At 50.3% G+C, this 24161-nt stretch overlaps 2 protein-coding genes across 7 annotated transcripts in view; both read right to left on the bottom strand.

Moving 5' to 3' along the window:
• Positions 1-19900, bottom strand: part of LOC122378314 (four and a half LIM domains protein 2-like) — a 190101-nt gene extending 170201 nt beyond the window's left edge. The window contains exon 1 of the mRNA XM_043359253.1: positions 19693-19900. Within this exon, the coding sequence (XP_043215188.1) occupies positions 19693-19776 (84 nt within the window). The 5' untranslated portion in view covers positions 19777-19900. The remainder of the gene's footprint in view (positions 1-19692) is intronic.
• Positions 19901-20611: 711 nt separating this feature from the next.
• LOC122378320 (inhibitor of growth protein 4-like) lies at positions 20612-23970 on the bottom strand. 6 transcript variants are annotated; one of them, XM_043359263.1, is made up of 2 exons: positions 23895-23970; positions 20612-21994 (listed from the first exon to the last, which is right to left on the bottom strand). In XM_043359263.1, exon 2 carries the CDS (start codon positions 21897-21899, stop codon positions 21150-21152), a length of 750 nt encoding a protein of 249 aa, XP_043215198.1. In that variant the 5' UTR covers positions 21900-21994; positions 23895-23970; the 3' UTR covers positions 20612-21149. The 6 variants fall into 6 exon arrangements, with proteins under 6 accessions (XP_043215198.1, XP_043215203.1, XP_043215201.1 ...); XM_043359268.1 differs by having other exon boundaries at positions 23853-23896; XM_043359266.1 differs by lacking the exon at positions 23895-23970 and adding an exon at positions 23750-23887.
• Positions 23971-24161: the final 191 nt, after the last annotated feature.

Raw genomic sequence — 24161 nt, 5'->3', positions numbered from 1 at the left:
CCACCTCTGGTCAGCCTGTAATATTACGTGTCGTTATGTCACAGACCGTTATGACGCGGCCCGCGCCGTCTCGGCGGCGGGCCTCGGCAGCTAATGAGGCGATTCGGAGATGTTTGTCGCGCGGAGGTGGCGGAGCCACCACCGTAGTGAAGTATCATAAAGTAAAATTCCCATTGTATTGAAGGTAAAGTTCCTCACGCATCCTTCTGCGTAAACATGATACAATATGATTTTTTATCATAGAAAGAGCGCCACTAGTCGGATACGAATAATAGACAAATCGTACACACTAGAGCCCCTTGACCCGGTCAATACTCCTTCTCCCACATAACAAAGATGACGTCAGCCTCCACAGATGCGGATCTGGTCTGGGGCGCGTGGGGTGCCCACAGAGCCTCCCCCGCAGCCCTCACGAGCCGGCTATGGCGGCCGTGAGCTGAGGAGGGCGGAGCCCGGAACGGGGCAGGTTCGGCGGTACCGACACTCACGGCGAACGGTGCATTGTCGGACCGAGCGGGGAGCAAGTCATCGCCCACGGGAGCTCTGCTGGTCCGTGGGGCCCCTCCGCCTTCATGGATTTGTCGACAGGCATGTGAAGGAGCCGGGGCGGCTATAAGTTAGACAAATTAGACGGCTCATGTTGGATACAGCTAGCATGGGATGTAATGACCAGCTCATAATGGACGACAATGCATGCCACTCTCTGTGGCCGTGTTTTGATTTGACTTTCCCCTAGACAGCGGGCATGGGGAAAATCAGAATGAAAGCGTTCACGACAGAAAATGTTAAACAGTCTTGTCTGATCAAAACAATATGACGAGCACAATGATGACGCAATAATCCAGTCATGGGATAAGGGCCCGAGGAAAAAGAAGAACGATTCGCCAACTCAGCTGCGTAAAAGTACTAAAAAGTTACTAAGCCGTAAACGTCGGCATCCTGACAGCGCGAGAATCACGGAACAAACACCCATGGATTACACAGCGCCTAAGTTGTAGTCCAGCCCATATGGGCAACGGGCACACTCCTCCCCCGATGGACGGGGGGATACAGTTTCCCACGGCAATCACAGTGGACAATGCCGCCGCAATCTGTCGCCCATCGTCGGTCGTCGGCGTGAGTCACACCGTTTACGACGTGATATCACTATCAGTCGCCGCGCGGACCGGACTGTTAGACACCTGCGGCACGGTAAACAACATTCGGGAGGGACTGAAAGCCGCTTCAGCATAATGCTTATGAGAGGTACGCATCGAAGGATAAACGCTGTGAACAATGAAAGGTGTTCTGCGACCCTGCACCCCACCCGGGCCGTCGGTGGTCAGGGGAGCTGCCCTTACGTGAGTGTATGTGCATGTTTTATTTTTCGTTATTCATATGAAGAATTAGGGCAGCGCGGGCGGGGGCACGTGGCCCGTCTGGAGCGAGGGGACGTATCCCACAGCTCTCCCCCAGTCTGGGACGACACTCTAGCTTGAGCGCGTCGTCCCGGTCTGGCCAGACGGGCCCAAAAATAATCGTCATGCTTTCATTTTTATAACTGTCCTGTTTCTTTTAACATGATAAATGTAAACATTGAAAGGTAAATAACAAAATACGCCGTTAGTTCACAGCATCAACGGGACAAATTGCTGCATTGTTTTGCCGAAACAATGTTGATACATCAATTTCATCAGCGTCCGGCAAAACCCTTGCGCGTTGGCTGATTCCACCACTTTTCAAGGTGACACGCCCGATGTGACCAACACCGATCAGCGGGTTCCAATGGACACCGTGTCACGTTGAGTCACAAGGCGTCACGTCACGGTTCACTACGTTACGCCAAAGTCACGGCAGGCTGGTCACAAGTCACGACGGGCTGGGCGACACATCACGACGGGGCTGCCTCACCGCCGCAGGAACAGCTGTAGAGGTGGGCAGGGGATGTCCGTGGCAGCTGAGAACGGGGCACGGGACGGAGACACAAAACACGGGACACGAAACACGGGACACAAAACACGAGACACAAAACACGGAATTCGAAACACGGGATACGGCAACAGGATAAGACGACGCACGGACGTCGAGCATGGGACGATGGGCAGAGACCGCGGGCAGCACGACGACAAGAGACATCGATATGCTAGGCGCAAGACACGAGACCCTGACGTAAGACGCGAGTCTCTGTATTCAGAAACGACATCCAGGACAAATGGGACGAGACTGTCACAGTACGACAAACGCTGTTACTGGATATAGGCAGCATACAAGTGTAAAGGAAGTACACAACATACAAAACACAGAGCAATACATCATAAGGATACGAAAGTTGATGAGGGATTTGCTCCACGGTCAGTTTATACAAAAACTACACGGGGTTGCGGTCCCTCCTTATGACGCGGGTCAGTGGAGCGTTCATTGCCAAAGGTTTAGCGAGCGGATAGGACATGAAATGGTCGACGCCGATCACCCTAAATCCTTTCAATCGTTCCCGCTTGGCCAATTCAGTCAGCTTTGCTGCAGGTTGGATCTGCGCTCTCAGCTCTGTCGGTTTAGACATCACTCAGGTGACTCAGTACATTCAATGAATTCATTCGAACGATTCAATGAAACTCATCACGATTCAACTCACAGCTTCTCGAATCCAAAACCAAGGTATCGACACTCCCAGTTATAATCTCCTGCCTGGAGCGGTCGGCAGCGGCCCCCGGGACGGGCTGGCGGCCGGTCTGAGTCAAACAAACCATGGTGACCCCACCACCTCTCGCGAGGCTGACTGATCTCCGGTACACCACCATGAAATGGAAAATGACCGGTCCGGCTCGGCAAAGGACGGACGACGCCACATAAACGACAGTCGTGCCTCGCCTTGCCGCCAGCTGGAATTTGCCTACGTCTTCCTCTGTTCTGAGTTCAAGAGACAAATAAATATGGTGACGACTGCGAGAGATAACCAATGCAGGTCCGTCTCCAACAGACGATACAACATTAATCCTCGCCCGCACATGCCATTTTCCCATCCTAGAACGCACATGGGGGGGGGGGGGTGGTTGCCACCCCCCCCCCCGCGCCGTTTCGTTCCTGTTGGAGATAGAGCTTAGCGGTAAAGACCAAAAAGATTCTTTGGGAAGAGACGAATCCAATGATACCCGATTTTACCTTCTCAGGTCAGTCATTGACCTTCCAGGTCAGGTCAAACTAAAAAATGTTGCTGTTTTGGGTCACCGTTGGATATCAAGTGCGCTGCTTATCATATACCGATGACGATGCCGTTTTCTGGTGCCAAGCCAGCTAGAACCTCTTTGTCACACTACCCGACCAGATTTTTGCTGCTGAGGTCATTTCAGGTCAAGTTAGGTCAAGGTCAGTTATATGTGTTTGTATGTCTGTGTGTGTCTGTGTGTATACTGATGTGTGCACCGATTGTTTTTGTGTCCATATTACATGAAATCATGATCTGAGAAGCTTTTACCAAAAATGCAGTAAAAAAAAAAAACTTCACAAAAAGTAAATTCAGCTTGCCTAAAACGCAATTATCTTAGATGACCTAGGTTGACCTTGACCCTGACCTTGACCCCTGTACATCGTCGAACAACATGTTCCATGATAGGTGGGAGGTAAGACTGGCAAAAAAAAGGCCGAAATCAAGGTGTCAAAAGCTCACAAGGCCCATGGCAAACGCAAGATGTTGAGAATTGGCCATTTGGGTCATGACATGACCTGACAAACAAGGTCATATCTCCGAAACCAAAAATCACAGAAACTTGAAATTTTCAGTGGACATCAAGGAAGGATAGAGGAGCAGCTATACCAAAAATCAGCCTTCTAGCTCTAAAAATGTTGAGTGCAGAGCAGAAAGACTACCTGGGGGGTGGCAACCACCCCCCCCCCCCATGCCCCATGTGCGGGCGAGGGTTAAGAGCTAACACCGAGCGGTCAAGCTGAGGTCCATTTTGGAAAAAAAAAACGTCATGCAGTGACAGGCCTTCGCGCCAACTCCCCCAGGCTATCGTCACCATCGAAGGACCCGGGGGAGGAACCGACCAGCCGCTATCACGGACAGAGAAAGGAGCATCTCCACTAGATAGTGGGCGGCCGACAGTAAAGGCCGCCCCACACAGGACCTCGCATGCGGGTTGTTAGTTTTTGGGTTTTCGGGTTTCCTCACAATCAAATAATACAAACAAAGCTAAGTGACCCACACTACCATCGAACAAGCGAGTCTGCATGTTTTAGGCTTGCGAGCCGCCTTGCATCGCATTCCAAAAGTTGATTTTGAGTCAACTTTCGATTTTCCCCGCTGCGAGGTCTGCGAGTTCTGTGAGGTTTGCGGGTTTTTCGTTGAAGTCGAATTTAGGTTCTTTGCGCTGGTTTTGCGACTATATGTAATTTTCTGAAGGTGTACCGGCTCCACTGCATTCATGAAGTTACCATAACCCACGAGCCGCTGGGGGGGGGCATAAAGTTGCCCCCCCTTTACGTTTTGTGAAATATCTCTGAAACCTGATGAGCTACTAACGTGAAACTTGGCATAGCTTCTAATGAATACCTAGGCAATGTTTGAGGAAAGTTTGGTGGTTGTAGCACCTAAGATGACGTCACAGTGACGTCATAAAGTTTTGTCGTTTTCCGATATGGACCGTTTCTGATGACGCTAAGCATGAAACTCGACTGCAAATGAACTAGACAGCACCTGCTGTCATCCTAAAACATCTTACTACACTTCCATCTAGTTTCTGACCAATAATCGGCCCTTTATATTCGGTCCCATATATGTGATGTATCGTGAGGAATATGAGAGTCGCAAATCTATAATTTCGCTTATGACGTCACTGTGACGTCATTTCAAATGGGATCGACACCAAATTTGGACACAACCTCGGCTAGGTATTCAGGAAGATGTGTGCAAAGTTTCGCTTCTCTATCTCTTCGCGTTGCGACGATATCGTCGCAGAAGTAAAGGGGGGGCAACTTTATGCCCCCCCCCAGCGGCCGGCGGGTGGCGCGGAGGCCCAGCGGCCGCCGGGATAAGGGAACGGTCTAAACACTCTATGAATTAGTATTATGCCCGCAAACTCAAAACCCGCAAACTCGCAACCCGCATGCGAGGTCCAGTGTGGGGCGGCCTTTAGACGGCGCGGGGCCTGGCAGAGTGTCGGTCTGATGAATTGAACATGACTCTGCCCCCTGCCGTGGTGACCGGCGGTGAGGTGAGTGGTGACCTCCCACCCACGCGGTGGGCGTCCCACAGACGCCGGTGACTGATCAACTCGGCAGGCGGCGGAAACACCGTGAAGACAGAAGCGGTTAGGACAGACCGTTTGGTTGTGAGTGATAGGAGCCAGTTGTAAGCGACGTAACAGACACGTGGCTGATTGTGAAACAGGTCAGAGTAAAAAGCATAAGGAAGAAATATTTAGGGTGTTGACATGCCTCAGGCGATCATGTGTGGCCGTTCGCGTCACCAAAATAACGGTGTAGAAAATGCAAAGGCCGCATACATGACCTGCCAGATGTCAAGCTGCGTTTCCAATTCCGACAAAAACGTCATGCAGTGACGATGGGTGTGAATGCAGATTGCAGCATTGCAGGCTGGAAAGGGTTGCTGTTCTGGCCTGAGTCATGTGGACTGGTCAGGCTGCTCCAGTCAGCGCATTTCAGCGGCGTCCGCGCTCGCGCTTTCGTTTGCTTTTGGCAGCATTTGTCGTGCACCAAAGTCACTGGATTACGAGGGATTAGCAATTTGGCACCTGCCACGGGAACGGATTAACATATTAGGACATGATCAGCATGATATAAAAAATAACGACCAGCATTTCAAAAGACATAACGGAACAACAACCGTTTCCAGCTGACGTCTCTCTGTTCCTGAGTTGGACATTGTGGGCCGCAAAAAGTAAATCTAAACACAAAACATCTCGGAGGACGTTTCGATCAGCTGAAGTGGTGAACTCCGCAGCTCTGTGAGACGACTTGCCACCCACACTGCACTCATGGGCAGCAGTTTCACAACGTTCATAGGCGTCGCCAGCGCGTGGTCCGAACGATGGGTAATTCCGTGGGCGGACCAGGCACGGCTAGAGCGTCAGGGTGGAGCTCGGATAGGGACCCGCCGCCCGGTCCGCCCGACTGAGAACCACACCACCGCCCGTCCGGTGTCCCACACACACTGCTGCACATCAGTGCACGGGCCGCACCCAGCGAGGACGGAGGTCACCGGTTCTGGTGTCAGACCCAGTAGCACTAACGCCGGTACCAGTCCCTTCCCCATCCAAAGCACCAACAAAACACCAGCCAACAACACATCAAACCCAGCACTAACACCAGTACCAGCACCAGCACCAGCAATGAGCCCCAGTCACAGCCACAGCACCAGCCCCAGCGTCAAAATTGTCGCCAGTTCTGGAACCAGCAGTGCCCAATGCCCATAGCGACGGTGGTTATATCGACCCCGTCACAGCACCAATTATCTACAACCGGTGACACGGCGGGAAGTGACTGCCAACTCAGTGTCATGATAATCTCTCATATATCATCACCATAAGAGGTCAGGGCCTTTTGACCTACAGTCACGGCAGACTGACATGGATGTTCATTGTTCATCCGGGCCACTTAACTGTCATTTTCCCACAGGCCAATGTCATAAAAAGTGCTACCAAAACACCCCACCAACAACAAACATTCACCTGGCGAAGTAACAGATACCCATTGACGATATCCCAACTAAGCATGCAGTTTTCAAAGAAACCATCTAAACATTTTAATTTTTTCCTTACGCTTATTAGTGAAGCTCCCCAATCACATTCCAGCTGTCTTCATCGGACCACTCAGTGGCTAAGCCGGAATCATTAAATCGCCGAGGGGTGAGCGGGTTCGACTAGTTGTCCAACCACCAGGCTACGGGTTTCAGCAGTACGGCCATGCCTAGCGTGTCTAAATAACAGACTGCACGAGACTGCTGCACAGATCGTGATGTGTCACGGGGTCCTGTGGACCCGCGGACAGCCCTTCCAGCTGCCACACGTGAATCGTACTGAGTCTGGACACGCGAGACGTCCAGACGACATCTGGGCGGCGTCGGTGAGTTTTCGCTGCTCCGGTGACATCGGCAGTCCGCGTGTTTTGGAAGTCACCGTTCTGATATCGGATGGGCAGCCGATTCTAATTGAGGGAGCCAAAATTCACTTTAAACATTATTTTATATCAAAAGAAAACAGTGGCATAATATAAAGACGTGGCTAGCTTACATGATCTATTGGCTGATTCTTATTCAAATACGTCAGACATTCAAGGCCCGACACCGATTGCGAAATCACACACCACAACAAAAACTTTGTCGGAACGCCCAAGCGCTCAGGCAGCGACGACGGTACATGGGACAAATTTGGGACAGGAGGCGGCGAGGGCGGCGATAGAGGCGGCGAGGGGGAGGGCAAAGGCGACGAGGGCGTTGAGGCGAGAGGCGAGGCGAGGCGGTGGCAATTAGAGCCAAGTTGAGGGCAGTGGAGAAGGAACCAGAGGTGGCGAACATTCAAGTGGGTAGCTTGGGTAGATTAAGGTAGATTAAGGTAGGCGGGTAGATTAAATGTTTGGCCATAGCTGGATACCCCAGTGCGGTATTTCAGTTCAACGGTGAATGCGATGACAGCACTCAGTGAGGCCAGCGTCAACGGTGAATGCGATGACAGCACTCAGTGAGGCCAGCGCCTGCGGTCCCGGGCAGCCGAAGCGGCGGTATAGCGTACGGCGATGGCGAAATCGGCAAATCGACACGATAAACCACCTCACAGAAGTGATGGTGGGTAGCGCCGACCGAGGTGCGGGACGGGACAGCCCACCTGTTGCGGCAGCCTGACCCGCGGGCCGTACCGATCGCCCTGTAACGTAGCTCAGAGGTCCACGTGAACTCTCGTGCAGCCTGCAGGTTAGATCCGTCATCCGGTCATGCTGATTTCATCGGCCGACTCGGATTGCCAGAGGCGGAATGACCTTCATATTGCAATAGATGTCATCCATTCATCGTCTGCTTACATATAAATTTATCGGCAATAAGCTGTGCTAAATTTATAAGCTAAGCAAGGAAAATGTTTGGTTCAATCACCAGCATATCAGCACCGTCACCCCTGTAACACGCCTCCTTTCCACCTGCCACGCGCTGTCATTTAGCCCAGCCAAGCGGCTGTCATGTCATTTGGTCCAGCCCAGGAGCTGCCATGTGTCACTTGTCAGCCTCAGCATGCAGTGTTATCCGGTCCCGGCCATTAGAGGAAAACAGACCCGTCGTGTTTGGGTGAAGCGGACAGTCGGTGTTCTCTAATCCACGGCACTCAGCAGTGGATAATGCGGCGAATTTTAGCGCCTGCCCGTGCTGACGACACCACCGAAGCACTCAGGCGACAGTGGGTGCCGGGCTGTCACCCGGGCGCTAAAGCTGCCCTTGGGTACCTGTACTTCCGTCCAATGGCCTGACAGAAGCGTGGCATCGAAAATATTTGTCAATATACAGCCAAAATGGCTTAGAAGATCCAGCAATACAACAAAAGGGCTCGAATGCTGTTGACGTGTCTGCTTGCAAACCAATGCATTAGTTTGGAATACTTTGAAACTGAACAGTGATTTGTGTTCCATTTTCAGCTGAAGTGGAAGAGTAGATATGCACTGAACGACAATAATTACCACAGTAATTAGCCACGGGTAAAAATGGCTAGATCAAGTCCCTCCCCATCAGAGCGGCAGCGATGGCAGCGTCCTGAGTGATGCAACAGCCGGACACACAATATGTAGCACTGTAGCACACCGAATGCGTATGAACTGCAGTGCTGGGTATTCTGCATAGCTATTAATTGGATGATGCAAATAAGTAGGCATTACTCGGCAGCTCGCAGCTTAGGCATTGATCGCAGACATCAGACCCGCCGTCTGCAAATATCACACACCTCAAGATATCGTGACGGACTTTTCTCCGTCCCGCAATTCTCAGCATGACGTCTGCCCATCCAAGGTGAACGTTTGCGCCCGTCGTGTGCCCTCCTTTCCCGCGGGTTATCGCATTAACGATCCGAGCACCACACGCCACAGACTTGTCAGCGTGTTGCCGGGGAAGATAAGCGTGATCCCGCCAGCGAGGCGTCGCTGTTCGGTTCGGGCTGTGATTTAGTTTTATTGCCAAACGGAACCATGGGCCACATGAGACAGCGTGACTCGCGCGTGACGGCATCGTACCTGTGCTGTGCCGAGTTGTCCCCCACACCCGCGACGCGCTCTACGCGATTACCTTCCGATGGCGGAACGGTGCTTCAGTCATCGTACAGTATTGCAGCGCAAGCAGCAAGATTTGGGTAAATGGCTTTGGTTAAATGTAGTAACATGCACAAAAAATGAATGTCAGAGACCATTGAAATGGCAAAACAAGCATCATTATCAGATTGTGGAATTCCGTGAAGAAGCAGCACTGCCACTTAATTGGCTATGATAGTGGCATACTTCATGGTCTCAACTCTCAACTCTACAAAACTGAAGTGGGCATCCATTGTGACTTGTGTACGAAGTGATTGACCGGCAAAAATAAAAATAGAATTCGCTTCTTCATGTCATCCACGCCATCCACGTGAGCCGAGCGATGTTTTCGTGTTCGGCGTTCCAGTTACCTGGGATTTTCCGGGGCATTCTATGGCTTAGAGCAGTCGTCCCATTGCAGACATTGCATCATATCACCTGCCATTGCTGCACACCAGTCTGGAGTGGTAGCGACACAGCAAGGCACCCACAAATCCGATCAGACCCCCCGGGTGACACCGGGGGACACCCGGCACTTGTCCGTCCGGCCACCGCCCTCCGCCCGGTCTACCGGTGCCGCCGGGCGTCGCCGTCACATCGGGGCGTTGTCATTATCGCCTCATCGGCGAGTCGCGACCAACAGCCTGTCCGGCAGACGGGGCAGCTCGCCGACAGCGACACACAGTCGGTGATTGCACTGGCTTCGAACGGCGATACAGCCCGACATAGCATCAATTTCGGCTCAGTAACGGCAGGGGGCACGCCAGCTGATATCCGGACAAAAACGACACCTCAGAAAAACCGACGCCGTTGCGGTCGGTCGGCGGTACTAAGGAAGGGCCAACACAATGCATAGTGATTGGGGACCTGCTGAGCACGGAAGCATCAAGCAGGAGGTGGAGTGACGGAGTCCTCCACCAAACAGCTCGGAGTTTACAGTCATCTGAATGGGATATGCCGGTCAAGCGGCTGGGAGTTATCAGCTTAGCAGCTGGGATTTATCGGCTCGCCGGTTGGTCGTTTTTGGAGAATTAGTCTGAGTGTTGTTGAAAAGCTTCCCGGGGAGAAAACGACGAGGGTTCTGCTGAACTTGTGACTGCTGACGACCGGTTACCTACTGTTGCCGACCAATGACATTCAGTGCCTGACTGAGTTGCAGGTGGCGACAGTCGGTGATGACTGGTCTGGGCAGAATGTGCTCTGACTCTTCTTTCCGGATAAGTAGCTCCATTTCCTCTTCGAGTTTTACACTGCAGCGTTGAGCGATGACAGTGTTGAAAAACTCTCCGGTGACAATCACTACGACGCGACAATGGTATATCTCTATTGTCTAGTTTGTAGGTATGAGGTGTCGGAGAGCATGTAAGTCGAACTTCTCTTTTGGCTCCTTACAAGGAACCCAGCATCCATTCAAGCAATACGCTATCATAATGCAGAATTTCGTTTAATAAATTTTATCTGAATCTTTTGAATGGAAGGATTCACAAGGACAGAGTACCACACGGAGTCAACGCTGTACCGACAGTCGACACCGACTGCGCCACGGCGCGCCAACAGAGCACCAAGGAGAGCTCGGACCGGCTTATGCAGAGAATAGTCGCGCACACTGCACTGCACAGTGTACAAATCAGAATCTTTCCATCAGCGAAATTCTCGCCATCAGATACGAAGACCGCCCCTCCGGAACTGGGTCACGGCTGAGCACATCACGAGTTTGCTGCTGAGCCGTGAGTCCCGGCGCTGTTCCCAGCACGAACTGTGTCCGTGATTCGCCGTGACGCGCCGTACAGGTGGTTCCCCGGGAGGATACACGGAGCCCGAGGAAAACCGTCATCTTCCAGCGCGCGCCGCTAAAACTGTCCGCCCGGAACCGTCGCCGTCTGACGGTCTTCCTCCCCGTTCCGGCACTGGGTAACGGGCCGTCCACACCGCATCCTGCCCCCTCCGCACCCGGTGTCGTCCAAATAAAAACACAGCCAGACGGTCACGAGCCGACGGTAAAGGATATCGAGCCACTGAGCAGACCATTCATTCGGCAGCTATCACAAAAGGGTTGACTTTTGAAAGGGTTGATTAGGCTGACACCAAGCAGCTTACACGAGACCACAAACTTTGTCGCTTTATCTCTTGCGAGATGTTTATTCTTTCTTTTTTTGCCAATGTTACAGAGCCGTCATGAAAGATGGTGATAGGTATTTGGCTCATAAAAGGCGCACACATCTGCGAGTCGGAAACTTGACATGCTGTTTTATATCTTCCATACCTGAAAAAAAAAATTCCAACGCTTTATCTCAGAAGACAAATCAAGCAGGTACAACACCCTGGACCTCGAAGAATATTTACGCAGGATTTATATGCTCCGCTAAAAAATGATCGCAGTCTGCGTCCTGTCTGGCGACACGCGATATATCTGCGGGCTGCGGTGACAGGGGTCAGCTGATAGCGACAGTGGCAAATCCTGTCGGGAAGCTCGATCTGAGGCTTCTGCTCCATCCAAGGCTGGAATTCAAATCAGAATAACTCTGCAGTGCACGGTTCAGCGAAAAGGTTATGAAAGCTTTTTAGTGGAGAAGAGCACGAGCAGGGCGGTGCCGCTGAAAAGGGCGGTACTAGGGGCCTTAACATTGGAATCAACGGCGAGTTGATTGGCATAAATCGAATGTTTCTTGCTGTCTTGTTTGAGTTAAATTAATCAAAACTGAAACCAACATTAGATCCAGTATGCTATGGCGCGCCTTGTCCAGATGAAGAATCACAAACACCGTGTGTGTGTATACAAAGTGCATAGCGATACTGTGATGCATGCCAGAAAGAGCCATCGCTCAGCCCACAGAACAGCTATGCAGACCGGCAGACCGCAAGCGCACGGGTCGGGACTGATAAAGACAGTGTTTGGATGAGGGTGCATTCAGAGTACAACCAGGGTACAGACTGGGTATTTGTTGGGTACTATTCAAGGGCAGAGTACGGACAAATGTGGTCAGGACCATGTCCCTTGTGATGGTTCCGGCCAGCCGGAACAAAAAGTAAAGCTGGCAGCGGCAGGAAAGGTAGTGAAACACCCCCACCAAGCTCAAAAGACCATGGACTGTGACACAGCTCACTCTCTTATCCGGGAGGCGGCGAACCAGGATGTCATCGTGACAGGCCACGACACTGCGACACGTACAGAAGAGGGCGGCGACGGAGGCGGGAGCTGCATAGCGGTAGGATTATGGGCGTCACCGACGCGCGGTGAGACACGACGGACCTCTGTCCGTCCCTGTCCTGGGTCCTGGTGACGGTACTAGCCTGCGCCAACGCTTCTAGAGATGCGACTGAGAGGCATGCCTACAAGTTATTCTACGGAGCGTGCTTACCGACGTCTAAATACTCGTAAGCCAGGAGCAGTGCGTGCTGTTGTAGCACGGGCCCGTCTGCAATATTGGGCGCTTTCCAGGAAAGACGTGATTGATGCATGTAAGAACGAAATAACTTTGACCAATTTGTGTTCGTGTATGATGTATCTCCGGCTGACGTTCTAGGATTGGTTTCGTGCTGACAGCTCGGGCCAGCAGTGTTTGACGATTTTATCATTCATAAAAGCTTTGAAGCTTTGAATCTAAGCTGTTATTTTACTACTCGGCTCCTGGCAGTTGAGTGGAGATTTCCATGTTGAAACTCTCTCTCTGAGCTAAAAAATTATGGCACCTACACATGAACCATTGCACAGCTCTAAAAAAAACGTTAATATCCAAACACGGAAAACTTAAAGCCAAATGACGGTAGCAAACGCAGCCCGGTAATAAACATCACAGAGGGAGACGAGGCGGCCAGCCCAGCGGCCACAGGCTTGATTCAGGTGATGTCGGCGGCTGTCAGATCATAGGGGAGCCGTATTATTGCAGCCCTCAGACCATCAGCGTCCTGAGCTGTCCGATATAGCAATTCAGATCAACAGGATACCGGGCTATTCGAACGTCAGACTCAGACCATCAGCAAACTATATCACTGTTTGATGGCAGTCCTCAGACCATCAAGTAACCCTGATGTCAACCAACGTATCCACATTCGGGCCAGCGTGAAGTGAAACCTCACAGCTCACACCACCACAAAGTCATCAGATGAGCTCACCGGTTCCCAGGGTAATTTTCACAGCTCCATCGGTTCCCACGACTTGTCTAACAAAATATCGAGTGGCGGAACCCGATCATCGAATATCGAATATTAACCCACGCCGGGCCGGTGCTCATAGATTCCGCGCCGGGCCGGGGGGTGGGGGTGTCTGAACACCCCCCCCCCCCCCGTCTTACTCGGCTCCTGGGCCACGTAGCGACACGCGGTAAGCGGCAATCGAAAGAACGTCCAAAATAAGGACGAAAACACTGGGTCATTTTTAGGGTCAGGACAAAGGTCAGGTCACCAGAGGTCACCAAAGGTAAAATGTTGACTATTTCAACATTTTGGAAACTGCCGACGGCTATCTCGGGAACCGATAGAGCTACAGCGCCGCGGAAAAGCGCATTCGATAGCCCTTTTACAGACCTTTCTGAATGATGTCCTCAGATTTGACCTCAGGTCAACGGTTTAGCCTCCAGAGGGCAAAAACTCCAAAAATAGCCGTTTTTACGAAAAACATTTTTCGGCAATAACTTTTGACTCCAAAGAGCCATGACATTACTTTTGCCAGCATCGTGTTCCTCTCGTCGAGACGCCTCGAATAAACTATAAGTTGACCTTGAGAGGTCAACTTGAAAATTTGACCTCAGGTCAAGGTCATGACCTGACCAGAAAGGTCATGTTGCATATCAGTCGATCCGCAACGTCGAGCCGAACACATCTAAGGCGTTTTCAGAGCTCTAACACGCCTCTATTAGAAGTTATTAGCGAAAAACTGTTAAGATTCTGTTCGTGACCTGAGATGACCTCGGGGACATAACGAGGGGTCACTAGTGCCATTTTCCGGTTCAGTGTGTCAATTTTACCTACATCTCGATGTTTGAGAGTGTCTAGAATTGCGTTCGTGCAAACCAGACGCTTTTCAATTTTCTCCCATTGACTTATAATGGAGAGGCCGCAAAATTGACCTGACCTTAGGTCACCGATAGCAAAATTCAGATATACATTTTATAGATAGTGTTGCTCTAATCAATCGCTGAAAGTTTCAAGGCAATCGCTCAGTCGGTGTAGCTATGACGAGCATTCTTATTTTTTTTCTGAGGTGAGGTCACTTGGCGTGACCTGGTGACCTGACCTAAGGCGACCTGGGTCTGAAATTTTCACAAGTGCGGAAAAGATGCACGAACAGGTGTGCCAAAAACGTTTGAGATATCTGCGAAAAACCGCAGGGGGTGTCCAAACACCCCCCGGCCCGGCGCGGGTTAAATATTGAATGAAATGATAACAAAATGGAGATCCGATTATAAAAAGAATTTCTTCCTAAGAAGCGTGTCAAACCGCCATGGCTTCACACTGACTTTGTGTTGTCATTCAATTCAAATGTCACCAATCATCGATCAACTTGTTGAATATAAGACAAAACGGATCCCTCAAGACAGGATACGCATGATACCTCAAACGGTCCAGTTTTGCCTTCCTGAAGCCGTTTATTTGCCATGTTTAAATCATCCAACAATTTACTGTGGACAACCCTGACTGCAGCCCGGTGGATGAGTTTGGGAGTGACGAAATCACCACACATGGTGAAACAACCACCTACACTTGAAACCATGTCACCAATTATCACCACGGAGCGAGCGACCCAAGTAGTGTTACACAAACATAATAGTACCGTCCACTGAACAGCATCATTGAGAACAATCAACGTGCGCATTTATGAAGGAAAGTCCAGCTATCTGTTGAAAACCGAGTACCTATACGTTACCCACAGTCTGCAGCTAATTTCAGATCCGCACTACTGTTCGGACCAATGCACACGCTGGGCCGGCGGACCGGAAAAGCGCTAGAAATACCCCCAAGAGTGACTTTCCACAATATGAGCAAAATATGTATCATTCGATCCCAAATTGATCAAAGCATACGATTCTGATGCCATTTTTGCCCTAAGGTCGAAATTGAGGTGGTCAGTTGTCACCAAACACAAGACTATTTAGACCCGCTAGTGGTACCACATTCGCCGATTTTAATGCCAATCTTTAGTTGATATTTATTAGTTGACCAGTTGTCGTTTTGAACGCAATTTTCTGTCAGACTACATAGTTCAGCGCGCTGTTGTTCACTGTACCAACAACATTCTTACATATTGCATTGCTTTTCTGCAAGATAAGCTAGCTTTTTGCAAGCAGCTACAATACCTAAATAGAAATCATATCTAAATTTTTAAATAGACTTTTATAAAAACGTTATTTCGAGCGGCTAAAAATGAACATCTTATACTAGCCTCTGATTACTCATCTTTCGTTCCATATAGGTGCTTTGCTGCTTTTCCCTGCTACTTTTCGAGATATGCGCCAGTCAACCACATGATGTAGGGGCAATTGTCACCTCGCCGCTCTACTGACGGCCCGGCGCTCTTTAACCCTATTCCTGGCGGGGGGGGCCTCAGGAGCCCCCCCCCCCCTGAGGTTTTTTGGTTATTTCTCCCAAACGCGTTGAGCTAGGAAGCTCAAATTTTCTGACTTTTCCTAAAAGGCTTCTACGCAACATGTCTGAAAATTTTGAGTTGATCTGACCTCAGGTCAGGTCACCAGAGGCGGTTTGGTGACCCTACCTCAGAAAAGTTTGCAATCACGCCAGAGCTAGAGTTTTTGACCGATCAATTTCTTCTCTTCAGGGTTTAGTTAGGGTACCAGTATGTGCAATTTGTATATCTCGGAATTTTGATATCGGTGACCTAAGGTCAGGTCAATTTCGCGACCTCCCCATTATAAGTCAATGGGGGAAAAATCAACTCCCTGTTTTTACCACTAAAACGGGTCGGAATGGCCCCATATACCATACATGACTTCATATACGATCAACCTTCACTACCTTGAGGTCTGTTTTGCTGTTGGGCAGCTGTGAGGTCATGTGACGTCATCAAAGGTCACCAAAGGTTTTTGGCCAATAACTCCGTACAGGAACAAGATACAGACGCGTGGATGGTCTCATTGTGTTCAGCTCGTCAAGACGCATCGAATGATATACATGATGACCTCGAGGTCACGTGACCTGAGGTCAACCTTTGACCTTGACCTTTCGAGGTCAACATATCTATCATTCGATGCGGATTGACGAGAGGATCACGATGATGCCCTTAGTTTGTTCCTATCTTGACTAATTCGAAAGTTATTCGAGAAAAACTCTCCATATCTAGCGCCGCCATTTTGACTTTTTCGACCCCTGTGACGTCATCTTTGACCTGACCTGAAAATGACCTTTGTAAAAATTGTAGATCCTGGCCGTGCGTATCCGATGCCGTTTACCGCTTGTCGCTATCTTGCTTCGTTCTCGAGATCTCAGGGGGGGCCGAATCGGCCCCCCCCCCCCCGCCAGTTTCTTGTCCCGGCGGAGCCCGCCAGGAATAGGGTTAAAGCGCTGAAATTTATGAAAAACGAATGTTTATAATCTGAATAAAATATATGTCCCTGAGCTCAGAATTGATCAACGCACACAATGCTGTCAAAATTTTTGGGCCAAAGTCAATAATTAAGTCATTATGAACCCCCAAACACAAGTCAGTGATAATCAACAACAACTTGCTCTTTAGTTAGACTTTTTGAGAAATGTTATTTCGAGCCGCTAAAGATGAGCATGTCATGCAAACAACTATAGTCTGTTCCATATCAAGCTTGCAGTCGGAGTTTCTTCGGCTGATCGCTCCTCCGCTCAAGAATTTGCGTCTTAAAATGTAAGAGCTGTATATACAGAAATCACGCACTGCTTTCAGCATGGCACTTCGGCTGCAAACTTGAAACGGAACAGAGTATAGTCAATTGTCTGCCATGCCCTATTGACGATTATTGCCTATTACTGCTACTTTTCGAGATATCGTCTGCTAAGTCACCTGATATAGCTGCTATGCCACCCTACCGCGGTAGGGTGGCATAGCAGCCATTTCAGGTGACTAAGCAGACGATATCTCGAAAAGTAGCAGTAATAGGCAATAATCGTCAATAGGGCATGGCAGACAATTGATTAGTTGTTTGCATGACATGCTCATCTTTAGCGGCTCGAAATAACATTTCTCAAAAAGTCTAACTAAAGAGCAAGTTGTTGTTGATTATCACTGACTTGTGTTTGGGGGTTCATAATGACTTAATTATTGACTTTGGCCCAAAAATTTTGACAGCATTGTGTGCGTTGATCAATTCTGAGCTCAGGGACATATATTTTATTCAGATTATAAACATTCGTTTTTCATAAATTTCGGCGCTTTAAAGAGCGCCAGGCCGTCAGTAGAGCGGCGAGGTGACAATTGCCCCTACATCATATGGTTTACTGGCGCATATCTCGAAAAGTAGCAGGGAAAAGCAGCAAAGCACCTACATGGAACGAAAGATGAGTAATCAGAGGCTAGTATAAGATGTTCATTTTTAGCCGCTCGAAATAACGTTTTTATATAAGTCTATTTAAAAATTTAGATATGATTTCTATTTAGGTCCTGCAGCTGCTTGCAAAAAGCTAGCTTATCTTGCAGAAAAGCGATGCAATATGTAAGAATGTTGTTGGTACAGTGAACAACAGTGCCCTGAACTAGTCTGACAGAAAATTGCGTTCAAAACGACAACTGGTCAACTAATAAATATCAACTAAAGATTGGCATTAAAATCGGCGAATGTGGTGGCCACTAGCGGGTCTAAATAGTCTTGTGTTTGGTGACAACTGATCACCTCAATTTCGACCTTAGGGCAAAAATGGCATCAGAATCGTATGCTTTGATCAATTTGGGATCGAATGATACATATTTTGTTCATAGTGTGGAAAGTCACTCTTGGGGGTATTTCTAGCGCTTTTCCGGTCCGTCGGCCCAGCGTGCAATGTGGTGCTGTTCGGCGGAGGTTAGGCCGACTGGCCGAGCCCCGCCCGACCACGCCCACAGGTGCGAGGGGAGGGACGGCCGGGTGAGATGGCGGCACAGCTGTGCTAGCTTGGTGACCCACATCAGAGGGCAGAAAAGCCCAACAGATCAGTCGCCATGACCCAGCTCACATTAGCCAGAACTCAACTGCAAAAACTTCCTGGGTCAAGTGTTACCCAGAGGAGAATCACAACCGTCAATGGATTGTTCGCAGGTCTTTCAACACCGACCAATAAATTCGCTCGTATAAAGGCCCAGAATAATTTTGGAGAAGGGAACATAAGAGGAAGGGTGGTGGCGGAGAGGGTGCCGAGAAGAGCAAGTCCCGTCACCTCCTCCCGATGGACACCCCTCCCACGCCACCTCCCTCGTCAACTCGCAGTCGCGACCCACCCGGCGAGGATCGCGATCGCGCTACCGCCCCACCGGCGACGCCCCACTCCACAGACAGCGAGCTCCTCCGATTACAGCTGTTCGGCACACGGCAATCGGCGCCCCGGGCGGCCGAGCGACCTTCAATACGCGCCGTCCGCGCATCGCTCGGTGCGCCGCGCCCTCGCCCGGCCAGCCTGCGTTCCTGAACTGGGCGGAGGCCTGGCGAGGGAAGGGGAGGGAGGGGAGGGATGGGTGCGACGGGGCGGTGTTTTGGTTCGGTGTATACCGACGGCTGTGACCGCACGGTGTCACTGAGGTCACCACGGGGTGACAGGGGTCACTGATACCCGGCCGAGTGGATGCACCTGTCGCTGCTTTCAGTGAATACCTCACAGATGAGCGGTCACTGTTACCGGTGCACAGCTGTGCACGCAGCGTGGTAACATTCAGGTAACATCCTCCCGTCTGCGACAGCCCACAGGCGAACTGAGCCCGTCCCGGTCAGCTCGGCCGGCTCGCAGCTGACAGCGTCGGTAAAAAGCGCTAACGGTTCACAGATGTTCGACTAGCTTCACCAGGTCACGGTTCACAGGGTCGAGGCAGGTCACTGGAAGGGCCCACTCTAAGCAGCCCTGTATGTCTGTCGGCCCGGTGCTTGTCTATCAGTCCATCGAGCAGTGAGCTGTGGACCATCCTATCCCGTCTGTCACGGTGGCCCACGGTCCCAGCTGCCGGTCGGTCCGGTCCACCCCAGCCCCCTGCTAGGTCGGGTCAGTCACGGAGAGCCGTGTGGTCGGCATGACGGCACGTCCGTACCCCGAACCACCTCCCCGCCGCAGTCGCAGCCGTGCTGACTGTTCCTTTTTCCGGTGCATGCCCGCCACTGGCGGCAGCGCGACCGCCGGGTGTTGAGAGAAACGGAGCGTGGAGAGAGACATCGAGCGAGACCTGAGTCCCGCTGTCTCTGTCTCCCACACCGGCTCGGTCCCGTCTGCCCGGCCACAGGTGTGCGGCACGTCGGCTGACCTCCCGGCCTCCCCAGTGACGGCGGCCGTCGGACCCACCTGCTCGCTGTAGAGGCCCGGCAGCGCCCGGTGCGGGTTGAGCGGTGGCTCCAGGATCCGCACGTGTTTCCCCACACCGGCCATTGCGACGACTACTCGCCGAGCCGCGCGCGGGCCGGCCGGCCGCCGGGCCGCCGCGGTCACGTGACGCCGCTGATGACACGCCCGGCAGGTCACGTGACTGTCGGCCGGCTGCCATGCGACGGCCGCCCCCTGTGGGTGGGAAAATGGGAGGATGTGGGGATACATAGGTATGAGGGTGGGCGGATGGGACGGACAGGGGCGTGGCGGCCAGACGGTATGTGGGTTGCTGCTATGGACAGAGCAGAGATATTCGGGTGGGAAATGTTGAATGTTTGCCGTGCAGCATTTCCACAAAAGAGGCCCTGGAGTTCATGGTGCCATCTTAACCCCATGTTCATTCCCGTAACGACAGGTGTGGTGCGGTAGGTGGGTGGTTCCAACGGGTTATACACGGGTCACGACAACAAATAACGCCGTGTGGGCCTTACATCCTACAAAACCAGACAGTCGGCCGTAGAAAAACAACCACTTGGCAGTACCTACTACCAAAACGGGAAGCGACGTGGGTCGAGCGAGGCCATAAAGGATCAACTCTTGGTCCCGCAGATGAAATGAGGTGAACGTTTCTAATGCACGATATGGACTAAAAGTTAATTAGAAATCGGTTGGATTACCAAAGGGGTGATCAATTAAAGGCATCAATTGTCAACTAAAAGGAAAATTATTCGAAAATTCTTGGTACGCTATTCTAGAGGGATATCCGGCAATTCCATGGTATTTGAAACTACAAATGAAACACTGGCGTAGCTTCAGTTGCACTCCAAAAAGAAGTCGGTAGTATTCAGTGTCCCTCCCAAGTCCCCGCCGTCCCTGATCCCAGTCCCCACAGTCGTTAGAATGGCATGAGGTGTATTGTTCAATGTCACATTACATGATGGGACTGAATATCAGCCAAGCTGAGCTTAAAGTATATCGAAATGACGCTGCAACCTGTAGTGATAATTACCTAACGCAAAACGGCAGATGTAAGGACGTTGAGCATTGCAAACTGATACTAAATCATCGAGTCTCAAGACAACATGAGTTTCATCGTAGCCAAAACCACGACATAGGTGCCTGTTAAGCTACCGTCTTTCAGCTGCTCTCGGGGTGCAAAAAAAAAGTGTTCCCTACCAGCATAAGTGACTCATCAAAGACTACATCGCGTAATGCGAAGTGTAACTCATGATACAATGCAATGAAGATGAATGTTACATGGGTCGATAACTCAGACGGCACTGCACGTTATGCTACGGCAAAAAGAAATGCCTCCTCCAAATATCACTAGCAAAACAGTTGGGAAAAAATCGTACAAAACTCACCTCTCATAGGTCAGGCACGTTTGGATATCATGAGCTCGTTTGGAAATCATGAGCTCTCCATTAACGGCCCAATCACTTTTTCTTCTTGTCCTGGTTACACTTTGGACAGAACCACTTGCCCTTGGGTTTTGTGGTGAGTCCGACACAGGCGAAGTGGAACCACTCGATGGGACAGTCGAGGTTGTCACAGCCGATCATCTCGCCGTAGGAGACCTGGTGGCAGAGGCAGTAGGTCGGCTCGTTCGGGTCCACCGGCATGTCCAGCACGTCCGACGGGTGCGTGATGCCCAGGCTGAGCTCCGTCGGCGCCGCTCCCTCCTCGCCGGCCGCCGCCGCGCCCGACGCCGACTTGCGGCCGCGCTTCTGCGGTGGAGGCGATCCCTCGTCCGAGGAGGACTTGCGCCGCCGGCGACCGTCGCTCTTCTTGCGCGCCGCCTTTTTGCCCGACTCGTCGGTGGAGCGGCCGCGCGCGCCGAGTCCCTTCTGTTTGATCTCGGACTCGAAGAGCGCCAGGTCCGAGTCGAGCCGGCGGATGTGTTTGTCCACCAGCTCGTACGTCTGGATGGCCAGCTGCACCTTGTCGTCGGCCAGCTCGCGCAGCTTGGTGTGCAGCTGGTCGATGGCGGCCAGCTGGTGGCGGCGGCCGCTCGCCTCCAGTCCGGCCACCTCGGCCGAGTACCGGTCGGCCTCGCGCACCAGGCTGCCCGACAGGCCCTCTGCGCGCTCGTCCAGGTCACGCAGCAGGGTCAGGTTGCGCCGCAGCTCAGCTGGCAGGCTCTCTAAACTGTCCAGGTAATGCTCCAGGTGAATTGAGTGTGCCATGGTCACAGGTAATGGCAGCCAGGATTATATTAAATCCTTTGACTGTCAATTAAATCCTTTCACTGTCACATAAACCTGACATGCTGTCAGCCAGTCTGAAAAAGAATGATATTATTACAAGAAGCAATAAGAAATTATAACTCAGAAATGGTTCAAAGCAGTAGCAGGTCTGAAATATATCACAAAAGGACACAATCGCCCTTTTATTCTGTAACATGGCCTTCAGGTCATCATAAAATGGCAGAGTTTGACATCTATTCAGTGTAATAGTTTTAGGAGTCTAATAGCCAGCTAAAATGTGCATTTTATATTGATGATTTGCACTGCATTTCTGGAAAGAGGGTGATATTGATATCTGAGCTTAGCATATGGTATAAGTATAACTATAGGTAAAAATAACAAATGATCAAACCAAAGCATCAATAGGTAATAATTATAGAACCATCTCACATACAAATATCATTTATATTGTTTATCTGTTATAACAGAAGCTTCGAAATAATGACAAAATACTCAGTCTGTGCTCCAATTCACTGGCGGATCCAAGGGGGGGCATTGGGGGCAAATGCCCCTCCCGTAGAAATCTGGGAGGGGCATTCAATGTAAGCATGCCCCTCCCGCCAGATAGGTTATTTTTGGCGTTTTTTGAGGTTCAAAATTTCAAAATTTTCTTCAGAATCCCATAATCTTGTCGAAATTGGATGCTTACGCATCAGACATTGTTTTAAAACCAACTTCAATTAATTAAAAAGTTAAATTTTCCTTCCAGGTACATACAAAATGTCAACTTCGGTCATATTTCCAATGATTTTTTTTTGGGGGGGGGGGGGGCCCAAAACGGCATGAGGCTCAATTTGAATATATTTTTTATTATTAATTAAAAATAAATTTAGGCAAATCCCAAAAAATAGTGGCCTAAATCCGAAGAGTTTTTAGTTTTAGGGGCACCCGCCACCCTACCTTGGGACCCTTCGCTAAAATGCCCCTCCCATGACAGGTGGCTGGATCCGCCAGTGCTCCAATTGATAAATGCAGTTAAAGTTCAAGTAATAATGGAGACAGGCACGATATCTGCGCTGTCACTCTGAAGTCTGAACCAGTTCAAAAATAGGCTCGACCACCCACTGCAACAGGCAACTGGGCACACCTCGGTCCTCGCACACGACACCCCTCACGCAGACAAATAGTCAGACGCACGAGAAACTAGACTAGAAAGGTTTCTAAAGGCCTTTGGCCTATCCAAATTCCATACTTCGTAAGTATGTACGTAAATAAGTAAGTCAAAGCCTACTACCGGCCTTTGATAATTGATCTTTGCCTTGCCTACCTTCTTCAACCAAGTTCACCATAAATAAAAAGATCCCATCCAGGGAAACCAGTCTAAAAATATGCACAAATTTATCTTCTCATCTTATGTAGTTCTGTACAAAGAGAATGCAATCCAGGGGGGAGAATAATGATATCAATATCAATCATATCAATTCACTCAACATGGTTCCATGACAACTGAACCAGTGACAACTGAACCAGGACAACTGAACCAGTGACAACTGAACCAGTGACAACTGAACCAGTGACAACTGAACCAGTGACAGCTGAACCAGGGACAACTGAACTGGTTCAGTTGTTCGCTGGTTCAGTCATCACTGGTTCAGTTGTCCACTGGTTCAGTTGTCACTGGTTCAGTTGTCTACTGGTTCAGTTGTCCACTGGTTCAGTTGTCACTGGTTCAGTTGTCACTGGTTCAGTTGTCACTGGTTCAGTTGTCACTGGTTCAGTTGTCACTGGTTCAGTTGTCTACTGGTTCAGTTGTCTACTGGTTCAGTTGTCCACTGGTTCAGTTGTCATACTGGTTCAGTTGTCCCTGGTTCAGTTGTCGCTGGTTCAGTTGTCGCTGGTTCAGTTGTCACTGGTTCGTTGTCACTGGTTCAGTTGTCCCTGGTTCAGTTTTACTGGTTCAGTTGTCCCTGGTTCAGTTGTCTGCCTACCCTCAACATATCGGCGCGCGGGCAGCATGTGTTTGTCTTGCGTAAAATTTTGATCCACAGTTTGTACAAGTAGGAAAAACTTTACTTGGATTTTCAAAACTAAAAAAAATCTAGTATTTTCATGTATATTTTTGCAGCAAAATAAGAATATTTTCTCTTAATTTTTGGCAAAATAGCATCATACATCATAAAATACGACTAATGCTTGAGGTCGCCGATAGCTCATTTTTTGGTCAAACTGAAGTAATTCCGCTTTCAACGTGGTTGCTGCCAT

Source organism: Amphibalanus amphitrite, unplaced genomic scaffold (assembly GCF_019059575.1).
Source record: "Amphibalanus amphitrite isolate SeventyFive unplaced genomic scaffold, NRLGWU_Aamphi_draft 000057F_arrow, whole genome shotgun sequence".
NCBI lineage: Eukaryota > Metazoa > Arthropoda > Thecostraca > Balanomorpha > Balanidae > Amphibalanus > Amphibalanus amphitrite.
Note: the sequence above shows the minus strand (reverse complement) of the source record. Positions and strands in the feature narration are given on the sequence as shown.

What these genes read in the sequence shown, in the direction of transcription:
- LOC122378320 (XM_043359263.1), bottom strand. Translation starts at nt 21,899, where the DNA reads ATGGCACACTCAATTCACCTGGAGCATTACCTGGACAGTTTAGAGAGC.